The sequence below is a fragment of the Lagenorhynchus albirostris genome, chromosome 1 (genome assembly GCF_949774975.1).
Source record: "Lagenorhynchus albirostris chromosome 1, mLagAlb1.1, whole genome shotgun sequence".
In the NCBI taxonomy this organism is placed as follows: Eukaryota; Metazoa; Chordata; class Mammalia; order Artiodactyla; family Delphinidae; genus Lagenorhynchus; species Lagenorhynchus albirostris.
The window spans coordinates 64,588,070-64,601,160 of record NC_083095.1 but is presented as its reverse complement, the minus strand read 5'-3'; the positions used below and the strand labels follow the sequence as shown (position 1 = coordinate 64,601,160).

Here is a 13,091-nt window from a genome sequence, read left to right as displayed (position 1 = left end):
ATGGACAAGACACCTCTGTATTCCCATAACAAATTTCCCATTTTAGCTTCAGAGCGTGAACTGATTTCTGATACTTGTAACCAGAAAGCTATTTCTTTTTTGTTTTTGTTTTTTTGGCCGCACTGCACGGCTTGTGGGATCTTAGTTCCCCGACCAGGGATCGAACCTGCACCCTTGGCGGTGAAAGCGCCGACTCCTAACCACTGGACAACCAGGTAATTCCCCAGAAATCTACTTCTAACTGTTATATATAGCCTCTGGGTCATACCACAAACTCAGATTAATCAACCCAAATGCATTAACAAAGAGAATTCTCTTTTCCAAACAGAGGAAATCCTGCTATTAGAACTCATTTGAGGACATTTGAGAATTTTCTTCTAGGTAGAATTTTTGGAGCTCACTTCAATTTGATTAGAGAAAACTTTATTGTTACATATCATATTGGCTTCATTACAGTCATTTGGATCACAGTCCAGCTGGTTTTTGTTTTTGTTTTCTTGTTTTTTTTTTGGCTGCGTTGGGTCTTTGTTGCTGCGCATGGCTTTCTCTAATTGCAGCGAGCAGGGGCTACTCTTCATTGCGGTGCGCGGGCTTCTCTTGCTACGGAGCACGGGCTCTAGGCACGCGGGCTTCATTAGTTGTGGCTCGCAGGCTCTAGAGCACAGGCTCAGTAGTTGTGGTGCACAGGCTTAGTTGCTCCGCCACATGTGGGCTCTTCCCAGACCAGGGCTTGAACCCATGTCCCCTGCATTGGCAGGCGGATTCTTAACCACTGCACCACCAGGGAAGCCCCTCCAGCTGTTTTTTTATGGACACATAACTTTGTGTAAATTGGATTTCCCTACAGGAGATTGAGCTTATTCCAACTTTTCCTAGAGTGGCAAAATGAGCTGCAAACTGACAAAAATTACTCTTATGAGGCTTACCAATAATAATTACAGAGAATATTTTTAACATGGCATAATATATTGGAGTATATGCAAAAACACCTTTATTTGAATTTTTAAAGAGCTGCCATTACCTCACGATGCAACAACATGCTATTGTTTTGATAACCATCATTTTCTAAAATGACTGCACAAGTGCATCTTAAAGAACTTAAGAATGTGCGGCAAAGTAGATTCCCACAAGTGTAAAACGTGTGGTAAAGTGGTTAATTTCAAAAATTTTCAGGAAAGAGAAACATTCAAAACTTTTGTTACAAGATATCCGTGCTAGAATACTTATTGCAGCATTGTCTAAAAATTGGAAACAACCTCAACATCCAGCAATAGGATGTTGGTTAGGTAAGTTACATAATTCTATGTAGCTATTAAAAATGATGATGTAGGTTTATAACTGTAATAGAAGGGACAGATGCCAGTTAGATGGTACCACATCTCTGGTGTAAATGTCTCAGCCTGGAGGTCCCACTGTTCCAAGTTTATAAACTGGCTGAAGATCCTTTCAGATGTTCCGGATTTTCCTGGCTCTTTGGTTCTTGGGCATCTGCCCCAATTACTGTTTGTGTCAGCTTCCTGTCTATGTGGGAATGCTCCAAAGTTTAAATACATTGTTTTTGACTCTTGGCCAAAATTTAGAAGATGCTGTGAATATCATTTTGAACTTGTGTAAATATATGAAACAGAAAAAGAAAAGGAGGATTTTTTTCCCAATCCCATTTTTTTAAATTGAATTATAGTTGATTTACAATGTTGTGTTAGTTCCTGGTGTAAAGCAAACTGTCAATCCCACTTTTGTAACATAAGTATGAAAATAAATTCTGTGTGAATCTGAAACTTCAAATAATGTATGCCAAAATATAAATGGCAGTGCTTTTCTTTGGGTGATGGAAATATGGGTAAACTATTTTAATTTCTCTATTTTTGTATTACATCATTTTGGGGGTTTTTTGCTTTTGTTTTTTAACATCTTTATTGGAGTATAATTGCTTTACAATGGTGTGTTAGTTTCTGCTGTATAACAAAGTGAACCACTATACATATACACATATCCCCATATCCCCTTCCTCTTGCGTCTCCCTCCCACCCTCCCTATCCCACCCCTCTAGGTGGTCACAAAGCACCGAGCTGATCTCCCTGTGCTATGTGGCTGCTTCCCACTAGCTATCTATTTTACATTTGGTAGTGTACACATGTCCATGCCACTCTCTCACTTTGTCCCAGCTTACAATTCCCCGTCCCCATATCCTCAAGTCCATTCTCTACATCTCTGTCTTTATTCCTGTCCTGCTCCTAGGTTCTTCAAAACCAATTTTTTTCTTTTAGATTCCATATGCATGGGTTAGCATACAGTATTTGTTTTTCTCCTTCTGACTTACGTCATTCTGTATGACACACTCTAGGTCCATCCACCTAACTACAAATAACTCAATTTCGTTTCTTTTTATGGCTGAGTAATAATATTCCATTGTATATATGTGTCACATCTTCTTTATCCATTCATCTGTCAGTGGACACTTAGGTTGCTTCCATGTCCTGGCTATTGTAAATAGAGCTGCAATGAACACTGTGGTATATGACTCTTTTTGAATTATGGTTTTCTCAGGGTATATGCCCAGTAGTGGGATTGCTGGGTTGTATGGTAGTTCTATTTTTAGTTTTTTAAGGAACGTCCATACTGTTCTCCATAGTGGCTGTATCAATTTACATTCCCACCAACAGTGCAAGAGGGTTCCCTTATCTCCACACCCTCTCCAGCATTTATTGTTTGTAGATTTTTTGATGATGGCCATTCTGACTGGTGTGAGGTGATACCTCATTGTGGTTTTGATTTGCATTTCTCTAATGATTAGTGATGTTGAGCATCCTTTCATGTGTTTGTTGGCAATCTGTATGTCTTCTTTGAAGAAATGTCTATTTAGGTCTTCTGCCCATTTTTGGATTAGGTTGTTTGTTTTTGATATTGAGCTGCATGAGCTGCTTGTAAATTTTGGAGATTAATCCTTTGTCAGTTGCTTCATTTGCAAATATTTTCTTGCATTCTGAGGGTTGTCTTTTTGTCTTGTTTATAGTTTCCTTTGCTGTGCAAAAGCTTTGAAGTTTCATTAGGTCCCATTTGTTTATTTTTGTTTTTATTTCCATTTCTCTAGGAGGTGGGTCATAAAAGATCTTTCTGTGATTTATGTCATAGAGTGTTCTGCCTATGTTTTCCTCTAAGAGTTTGATAGTGTCTGGCCTTACATTTAGCTCTTTTTTTTTTTTTTTTTGATGTCTGATCTTATTTATTTGTTACTCTAAAAACATCTCATTTTTGACTGGACTCAGACTTAGAAGTAGAAGCTCTCAGAGAGGACAGCCTCCATCTCTTCGCAATCTGTTCCTGGCGTTTTTCTTTGGCCTCCTTCATTCTCTTGGCCAAAAGTTTAGCATATTCTGCAGCCTCTTCCTTATTTTTCTTAGTACGCTGTTTCTTCAGAGCAATTCGCCGACGTTTGTGTTGCAGAACACGTGGAGTAACAAGACGCTGAATCTTGGGTGCTTTGGTCCTAGGTTTCTTACTTTCTTTGTTTAGGGGCTTTCTCACAACATACTGGCGGACATCATCTTCTTTAGAGAGATTGAAAAGTTTGCGGATTCTGCTAGCTCTTTTGGGCCCCAGGCGACGAGGCACAGTAGTATCAGTGAGTCCAGGAATATCCTTCTCCCCTTTTTTTACAATGACCAAATTGAGAATGCTCAGATTGGCATCCACAATGCAGCCCCGTACAGATTTGCGCTTTCTTTCTCCAGTCCTCCTTGGTCTGTAACAGGAATGCCCCTTACTCAGTAGCAGGCGGACTCGGCCATGGGTCAAGACACCCTGCTTCATGGGGAAACCCTGTTTGTCATTCCCACCACTGATTCGGACCACATAACCCTTCCATTCTTCACCCAGAGCGTCAGCAGCAACTTCTGTGGCCATACGCTTCTCATAAAAGGTTCGAAGTTTTTGTTCATCGTCCACTTCAATGAGTTTCTGGCAGCCGGTGGCCGGGAAAGAGATGTTCAGCTTCATTCTGAAGCTGCCGACCGCCTCCGAGGCGCCACGAAAAAGAGCACATTTAGCTCTTTAATCCATTTTGAGTTTATTTTTGTGTATGGCGTTAGGGAGTGTTCTACTTTCATTCTTTTACATGTAGCTGTCCGGTTTTCCCAGCACCACTTATTGAAGAGGCTGTCTTTTCTCCATTGTATATTCTTGCCTCCTTTATCAAAGATAGGGTGACCATATGTGCGTGGGTTTATCTCTGGGCTTTCTATCCTGTTCCATTGATCTATATTTCTGTTTTTGTGCCAGTACCGTACTGCCTTGATTACTGTAGCTTTGTAGTATAGTCTGAAGGCAGGGAGGCTGATTCCTCCAGCTCCATTTTCTTTCTCAAGATTGCTTTGGCTATTTGGGGTCTTTTGTGTCTCCATACAAATTGTGAAATATTTTGTTCTAGTTCTGTGAAAAATGCCATTGGTAGTTTGATAGGGACTGCATTGAATCTGTAGATTGCTTTGGGTAGTATGGTCATTTTCACAATGTTGATTCTTCCAATCCAAAAACATGGTATATCTCTCCATCTGTTTGTATCATCTTTAATTTCTTTCATCACTGTCATAATTTTCTGCATACAGGTCTTTTGTCTCCTTAGGTAGGTTAATTCCTAGCTATTTTATTCTTTTTGTTGCAGTGGTAAATGGGAGTGTTTCCTTAATTTCACTTTCATATTTTTCATCATTAGTATATAGGAATGCCAGAGATTTCTGTGCATTAATTTTGTATCCTGCTACTTTAACAAATTCATTGCTTAGCTCTAGTAGTTTTCTGATAGCATCTTAAGGATTCTCTATGCATAGTATCATGTCATCTGCAAACAGTGACAGTTTTACTTCTTTTGCAATTTGGACTCCTTTTATTTCCTTTGATTCTCTGATTGCTGTGGCTAAAACTTCTAAAACTATGTTGAATAATGTGGTGAGAGTGGGTAACCTTGTCTTGTTCCTGATCTTAGAGGAAATGGTTTCAGTTTTTCACCATTGAGAGCGATGTTTCCTGTGGGTTTGTCATATATGGCCTTTATTATGTTGAACTAAGTTCCCTCTATGACTACATTCTGGAGGTTTTTTTTTTTTTATCATAAATGGGTATTGAATTTTGTCAAAAGCTTTTTCTGCATCTATTGAGATTATCATATAGTTTATATCCTTCAGTTTGTTAATATGGTGTATCACTATGATTGATTTGCATACATTGAAAAATCCTTGCAGTACTGGGATAAACCCCACTTGACCATGGTGTGTGATTCTTTTAATGTGTTGTTGGATTCTGTTTGCTAGTATTCTGTTGAGGATTTTTGCATCTATGTTCATCAGTGATATTGGCCTGTAATTTTCTTTCTTTGTGACATCTTTGTCTGGTTTTGGTATCAGGGTGACGGTGGCTTTGTAGAATGAGTTTGGGGATGTTCCTCCCTCTGCTATATTCTGGAAGAGTTTGAGACAGATAGGTGTTAGCTCTTCTCTAAATGTTTGATAGAATTCACCTGTGAAGCCATCTGGTCCTGGGCTTTTATTTGTTGGAAGATTTTTAGTCACAGTTTCAATTTCAGTGCTTGTGATTGGCTGTTAATATTTTCTATTTGTTCCTGGCTCAGTCTTGAAAGATTGTGCTTTTATAAGAATTTGTCCATTTCTTCCAGGTTGTTCATTTTATTGGCATAATTTTGCTCGTAGTAAACTCTCATGATCCTTTGTATTTCTGCAGTGTCAGTTGTCACTTCTCCTTTTTTATTTCTAATTCTGTTGATTTGATTCTTCTCCCTTTTTTTCTTGATGAGTCTGGCTAATGGTTTATCAATTTTGTTTATCTTCTCAAAGAACCAACTTTTAGTTTTATTGCATTTTGCTATCATTTCCTTCATTTCTTTTTCATTTATTTCTGATCTGATCTTTATGATTTCTTTCCTTCTGCTAACTGGGTTTTTTCTGTTCTTCTTTCTCTGATGGCTTTAGGTGTAAGATTAGGTTGTATATTTGAGCTGTTTCTAGTTTCTTGAGGTAGGATTGTATTGCTATAAACTTCCCTCTCAGAACTGCTTTTGCTGCATCCCATAGGTTTTGGGTCATCATGTTTTGTCATTTGTTTCCAGGTATTTTTTGATTTCCTCAGTGATTTCTTGGTTATTCAGTAGTGTATTGTTTTGCCTCCATCTGTTTCTATTTTTTAGTTTTTTTCCTTTAATTGACATCCAGTCTCATAGCATTGTGGTCAGAAAAGATATTTGATACGATTTCAATTTTCTCAAATTTACCAAGCCTTTGTCTGTGACTGAAGATATGATCTATCCTGGAGAATCCTCAATGAGCACTTGAGAAGGAAGTGTATTCTGTTGCTTTTGGATGGAATGTCTTATAAATATCAATTAAGTCCATCTTGTTTAATGTGTCATTTAAAGCTTGTGTTTCCTTATTTATTTTCATTTTGGATGATCTGTCCATTGGTGAAAGTGGGGTGTTAAAGTCCCCTACTATGATTGTGTTACTGTCAATTTCCCCTTTTAGGGCTGTTAGCATTTGCCTTATGTATTGAGGTGCTCCTATGTTGGGTGCATAAAGATTTACAATTGTTATATCTTCTTCTTGGATCAATCCCTTGATCATTATGTAGTGTCCTTCTTTGCTCTTGTAATAGTCTTTATTTTAAAGTCTATTTTTTCTAATATGAGAATTATTACTCCAGCTTTCTTTTGATTTCCATTTGCATGGAATATCTTTTTCCATCCCCTTACTTTCAGTCTGTATGTGCCCCTATGTCTGAACTGGGTCTCTTTTAGACAGCATATATACGGGCATTGTTTTTGTATCCATTCAGCCAGTCTATGTCTTTTGGTTGGAGCATTTAATCCATTTACATTTAAGGTAATTATTGGTATGTATGTTCCTATTACCATTTGCTTAATTGTTTTGGGTTTGTTATTGTAGGTCTTTTCCTTCTCTTGTGTTTCCTGCCTAGAGAAGTTCCTTTAGCATTTGTTGTAAAGCTGGTTTGGTGGTGCTGGATTCTCTTAGCTTTTGTTTGTCTGTGAAGGTTTTAGTTTCTCCATTGAATCTGAATGAGGTCCTTGCTGGGTAGAGTAATATTGGTTGTAAGTTTTTCCCTTTCATCACTTTAAATGTGCTCTGCCACACCCTTCTGGCTTGCAGAGTTTCTGCTGAACGATCAGCTGTTAACCTTACGGGGATTCCCTTGTATGTTATTTGTTGCTTTTAATATTTTTTCTTTGTATTTAATTTTTGGTAGTTTGATTAATATGTGTCTGGGTGTGTTTCTCCTTGGATTTATCCTGTGTGGGACTCTCTGCACTTCCTGGAGTTGATTATTTCCTTTTCCATATTAGGGAAGTTTTCAACTATAATCTCTTCAAATATTTTCTCAGTCCCTTTCTTTTTCTCTTCTTCTCCTGGGACCCCTACAATTCGAATGTTGGTGCATTTATTGCTGTCCTAGAGGTCTCTGAGACCATCCTGAATTCTTTTCATTCTTTTTTCTTTATCCTGCTCTGTGGTAGTTATTTCCACTATTTTATCTTCCAGGTCGCTTATCCATTCTTCTGCCTCAGTTATTCTGCTATTGATTCCTTCCAGAGAATTTTTAATTTCTTTTATTCTGTTGTTCATCATTTTTTTTTTTTTTTTTTTTTTTTTTTGTGGTACGTGGGCCTCTCACTGTTGTGGCCTCTCCCGTTGTGGAGCACAGGCTCCGGATGCGCAGGCTCAGCGGCCATGGCTCACGGGCCAGCTGCTCCGCAGCATGTGGGATCTTTCCAGACCAGGGCACAAAACCATGTCCCCTGCATTGGCAGGCGGACTCTCAACCACTGCGCCACCAGGGAAGCCTGTTCATCATTTTTTGTTTGCTCTTTAGTTCTTCTAGGTCCTTGTTAAATGTTTCTTGTATTTTATCCATTCTATTTCTAAGATTTAGGATCATCTTTACTATCATTACTCTGAATTCTTTATCAGGTAGACTGCCTATTTCATCTTCATTTGTTTGGTCTGGTGGGTTTTTACCTTTCTCCTTCATCTGCTGCGTATTTCTCTGTCTTTCATTTTGCTTAACTTACTGTGTTTGGGGTCTCCTTTTCGCAGGCTGCATGTTCATAGTTCCCGTTGTTTTTGGTGTCTGCCCCCAGTGGGTAAGGTTGGTTCAGTGGGTTGTGTAGGCTTCCTCGTGGAGGGGACTGGTGCCTGTGTTCTGGAGGATGATGGTGGATCTTGTCTTTCTGGTGGGCAGGACTGCATCCAGTGGTATGTTTTGGGGTGTCTGTGATCTTATTATGATTTTAGGCAGCCTCTCTGCTTGGGTGGGGCTGTGGTCCTGTCTTGCTAGTTGTTTGCCACAAGGTGTCCAGCACTGGAGCTTCCTGGTCGTTGAGTGGAGCTGGGTCTTGGCGTTGAGATGGAGATCTCTGGGAGAGCTCTTGCCGATTGATATTACGTGGGGCCTGGAGGTCTTTCGTGGTCCAACATGCTGAACTTGGCTCTCCCACCTCAAAGGCACAGGCCTGACACCCGGTCGGAGCACAAGACCCTGTCAGCCACACGGCAGCTGTGTGGCCTTTAGCAAGTCATTCTGTTGAGAACGAAGCAGGGTCAAAGAAAATTCTGAGCCCTTATTTTTCCTCTTCTGTAAATTGGCATTAATTTTCTATCCACCTCAAGATACATTTGGGAGGTTGAGAACTTCCGTGGCCTCTAGATATGTGGCCAAACGTGAAGCCTGCCCCTCAGGCTGAAGTTCCAGGACAAGCAATCAGGCCTCCTTTATAGAAAGGCTGGGGGTGTGATTCGGTCCATTGTCCATGCAGTGCCCTGGGGGTGGCAGCCGGCCTGGAGCTATCTCTGACTTTTACAGTCTGTGGGATCCAGGAGCACAACACCCGCTGGCCATCAGAGCCAGGCCATCAACGGGTGTCCCCTGGGCGGCAGCCGCAGAGACTGCAGCACCACACACCTCCAAAAGCTCCCCGCTGGGAGGTCCTGGTGCTCTGGAGACAGCGTCCACCTTCCAAGGTCTCCAGACAGGGTGACACTCATCTCTGAGATGTGTGTTTAATTAGAAGCCTGCCCCTCAGGCTTCAGCTCTAATGATTAGCTTAGAGGCTGCTTTCACTAGGCCTGTGTCCCTCTGGCTGTGCCCTGGAGGTGGCAGCCCTTTAAGAACTCTTTTTCTGTTGGTGATAGTTCTATGGGACCCAGGAGCGAAAGCCCCACTGGCCGCCAGAGTCAGGAGATGTCTAGGTGTCTCAGGGCGGCAGCCGCGTGTAAGGCCCACCCCGCTGCACACGGGAGCTTTGGCAGAGGGAGCCCCGCGGAGGGACTGTCATTTTATTTCGGGTTTTTCACAATGTACATATGTCACCTTCACAGTTAGAACCAACAGCAGTAGTATTTTCATTTTGAAAAATCTCTTTACTTCTGAAGGGTAGAATCAAACAATTTTGATGTAGAAAGGACAGTAGAACCTTCCCCAGTACCCCTTCCTACCACCAGTGCTGGGATCCTTTCTGGAAGTTTCTATGAGCTGGTCACCCATTCCCTCTGTTTAGGAAGTGAATAGGATTTAGAGAAAGACGGACCCCTTTGGGTCACTAGGGTATGGTGAGACTCCAAGAGCATGGATATATCCCCATGTTAAAGTGCTCTGTATGAGGCAGGGAGAATAACATGTATTCCTCCTAAAAGGAGTGGGGAGAAGTTTGCAGAGAAAAGTGAGGGGAGAGGGCACTTGAAAGGATGAAGAGGCTGGGATCACTGCAGCCATCTCTGAGAGGGACTGGCGGGAGGTCCTTCTACCTAGTGCACCATGGGACCATTTTGGGGGTTATTTTCCTGTTATGCTAACAGCTCCTTTCTTGTCTCCTCTGCTTTGCTGTCCCTCACTCTAATTTGTTTGTGAAAATCAAAGTCGCAATGAGTTTTATATCTGGATTGACATGCTGCAAAACAGATATAGCACAACTGAAAGCAAGCACCTAGAGTCAGCAGTAACCACGAGAAAAGAATTCACCAAACTCTTGGGCCCAGTTTGTGACTTTCACCTAATGGAAACAGAGCACTGAGGGCAAGTTGACCTTACTTCCACTTGCACAGGCAGAGGCCCTGTGACATCTGGGTCACAGGAGGCATGATTTCACAGCTCTCTTTCTGCCTCAGAGCAACTCAAAATCTCCTCCTGCATGTCACATTCCCTTGGTCCTACTCTGTACCAACGCAAAGTCAGTTTGATCCCTGTTCCCAATGACAGATAAGGAAAAGATGATACCCTTGAAATATTAAACCAAAAATAATTTTCATTCCTCATAAGTGACGTTGTCCTATAACCCCCTCACTCATTGAATCAATGGGCTTGACTACTTCGGGGAAGGCTGAATACCCAACTAGAACAAAGTCATTACTCAGCTTAGAGTGTCAAACTAAATTTCTTAAGTGCACAGCAAGATAATTCCAGGCTTTGTTAAGAGGAAAAAAAATTTTGCCTAAACTCTATAACTTTCCTTTTTCAACACTGTAAGAGCAAAGCTGGGGGTCTGAGCACAGAGCTTTACTGGAAAGCTGTGGCCTTCACGTTGGCCTGCGTGCACCCCTGGGGTGGAGAGGCGCGGAGGTGGGGTCGGGGGAGCATGGAGACTCCTTAAGCAGTGCTTGGTCCCTGGGAATTTTAAGGGAACGGTTTTTGAAACTGTCAACTTCCATGCGTATTCCTTCCTAAAATGCATCTGCCTTTAGAACTGGCAGATTAACCTGCCTTTTCTAATTGTTCTCCTCCTTTACAAAAGAAAATCATCTCTCTCACCATCTAGAATCCTAAAATAATTCATTGCCCCAGGGTGCAAAATTCTCTGGGTCACCGAATGACTGGACAGTTGAACGCATGTCCCCGAGGGAAAGTTCTTTGAGAGTAGCACCAGGTGAGTTCACAGGAAAATACTGAGGGTCACGGAGTCTTATTTCATCCAGGCTGTAGAGTCATGCACAGCTCATTGCCTCATCCGTTTGTTTCTATGTATTAGAATTCAGAAGTGATATGGTTGCCATGAGGACTTACATTGAAACACTGACTTAAACTGAGAAATAAAATCAAGACTTGTTCTGACAGAAAGTATGGCTGATTGGCTAGACAACGAAAACTGACTTTGCCAGTTAGGTTCTGTGTAAATGTTTTCTACATATTGAATGAGCAAAACCTAATGTTCTGAGGTTTTAACAAAAATTTAGAGCATATATATAAACTACACCAGAGATTACATCTTTTGCTATTATTAAACTTATGATAAAAAATTTAAATACCAAGCTAAAAATGGGCAAGTTTTTCAGAATTCTTTTCAGGGTATGAGAGGACAAAGTTTGCTAAAAGCCAGTGTAGAGAGGCAGGAGAGGATGGACAGGCATTTTGGATGAAAAGGTGAAGGAAGGAGAGGAGTGGTAAAGGGTAAGAGGTCAGATGTGAATTTTGGAAGCTACTCTCTACCCCGACCCTGGGCCAGACTTAAAGATCCAAGAGTTGGGGCTTCCCTGGTGGCGCAGTGGTTGAGAATCTGCCTGCCAGTGCAGGGGACGCAGGTTCGAGCCCTGGTCTGGGAAGATCCCATGTGCCACGGAGCAACTAGGCCCGTGAGCCACAACTACTGAGCCTGCGCGTCTGGAGCCTGTGCTCTACAACAAGAGAGACCGCGACAGTGAGAGGCCCGCGCACCGCAATGAAGAGTGGCCCCCACTCGCCGCAACTAGAGAAAGCCCTCACACAGAAATGAAGACCCAACACAGACAAAAATAAATAAATATTAAAAAAAAGATCCAAGAGCCAATGGGGATAAGAAGTACTTGGGATGAGCAGATAAATTTGGGAGAACCCAGTGCTCAAGGACTGGTCTCTTGCCTCCAGAAAAGAGTAGGTCAGCAAATTTTCAAGCATCTTAACCCCAGAGCAACATAAAATAACCACAGGGCAGTGAAAATGGTGGCAAAATACTGTGGTTGAGAAAGCTCTGAGAGATCACCAAGCTGGACACCCTACAGTGGTCACGTGGTGTGGAAGAAACTCCCACAGTCCACATGACCCATGAGGGATGTACAAGGACTGGGAGTTAGGAATGGCCTGGTCTTCAGGGGAAGATGGCTGAAGTCCCCAGGTGCAGCCCTCCTCCCTTCCTCCAACCTCTTCCTGGGTCCTGATGTCATCCCAGGAGAAGGAAGGAGCCCCACACCGGAGGAAACCCTGCAGGAGGTCATTTTAAACCAGTCACAAGACGCCCATCCTGCATCTGTGAGTCAATAATTCAGACATGCAATAGCTTTCTCATCGGAGTAATATACAGAGTCATTGAGCCTAGAGCTTGAAGGAACTTAAAAGATTGTTTGGTCCTCTGCTCTCATTGGACAACAGGAAAGCTGCAGCCCAGGGTGATGAAGGAGCTCACATCAGAAGTGGTGGCTCCCACAGGTTCACCTTAAGACTGGGTCTTAGGTACTGCTTTTTGGTACTAGCCTTCTAACACTTTTCAGAACACAAATTCTCCCCACTCGGTTTGGGTGCCATGCAATGTGCTCAGAATACCTTTAGGTCGACCCCTCTCCGGGGTATCCAGGAACAGCTGACCTTTTATACTGGTTAACCATATATGAAGAGAACAACAGTGAAATAAACTTCAGAAGCACTGGTGCCAGGACTGAAATTGGTGAAAACACTTCACAGCAGGGCCGCCCAATGGAACCTTCCGCAACATTGGAAATGTTCTATAACAGCACCGCCCAGTACTGTGGCCACTGGTTCTTGAGGCTACTGAGTACCACAATGTGGCTAGTATGACCAAGGGACTGTATTTTAAATGGTATTTCATTTTTATTACTTTTAATTTATATTTAAATAATCACATGTGGCTAGTGGATACAGTACTAGACAGCGTAACTCTGTAACGTTCATAAAAATGTTATGAATTTTCTTTTTCATCATGATTACCAGGAAATTGGTTGAAACTAGTCATTTTGGGCCTGCATACCAATGTTTTCCTCAGATCTTCTATCCCCCAATTCATGAGGAGACAGTCCTTTACATTGTGCCAA

At 41.9% G+C, this 13,091-nt stretch overlaps 1 protein-coding gene across 1 annotated transcript; it reads right to left on the bottom strand.

Moving 5' to 3' along the window:
* Positions 1-3,231: 3,231 nt before the first annotated feature.
* On the bottom strand, positions 3,232-4,029 carry LOC132530549 (small ribosomal subunit protein eS6-like). The gene has a single exon (XM_060167755.1). It carries the CDS (start codon positions 3,994-3,996, stop codon positions 3,247-3,249), a length of 750 nt encoding a protein of 249 aa, XP_060023738.1. The 5' UTR covers positions 3,997-4,029; the 3' UTR covers positions 3,232-3,246.
* Between the last annotated feature and the right edge of the window lie 9,062 nt (positions 4,030-13,091).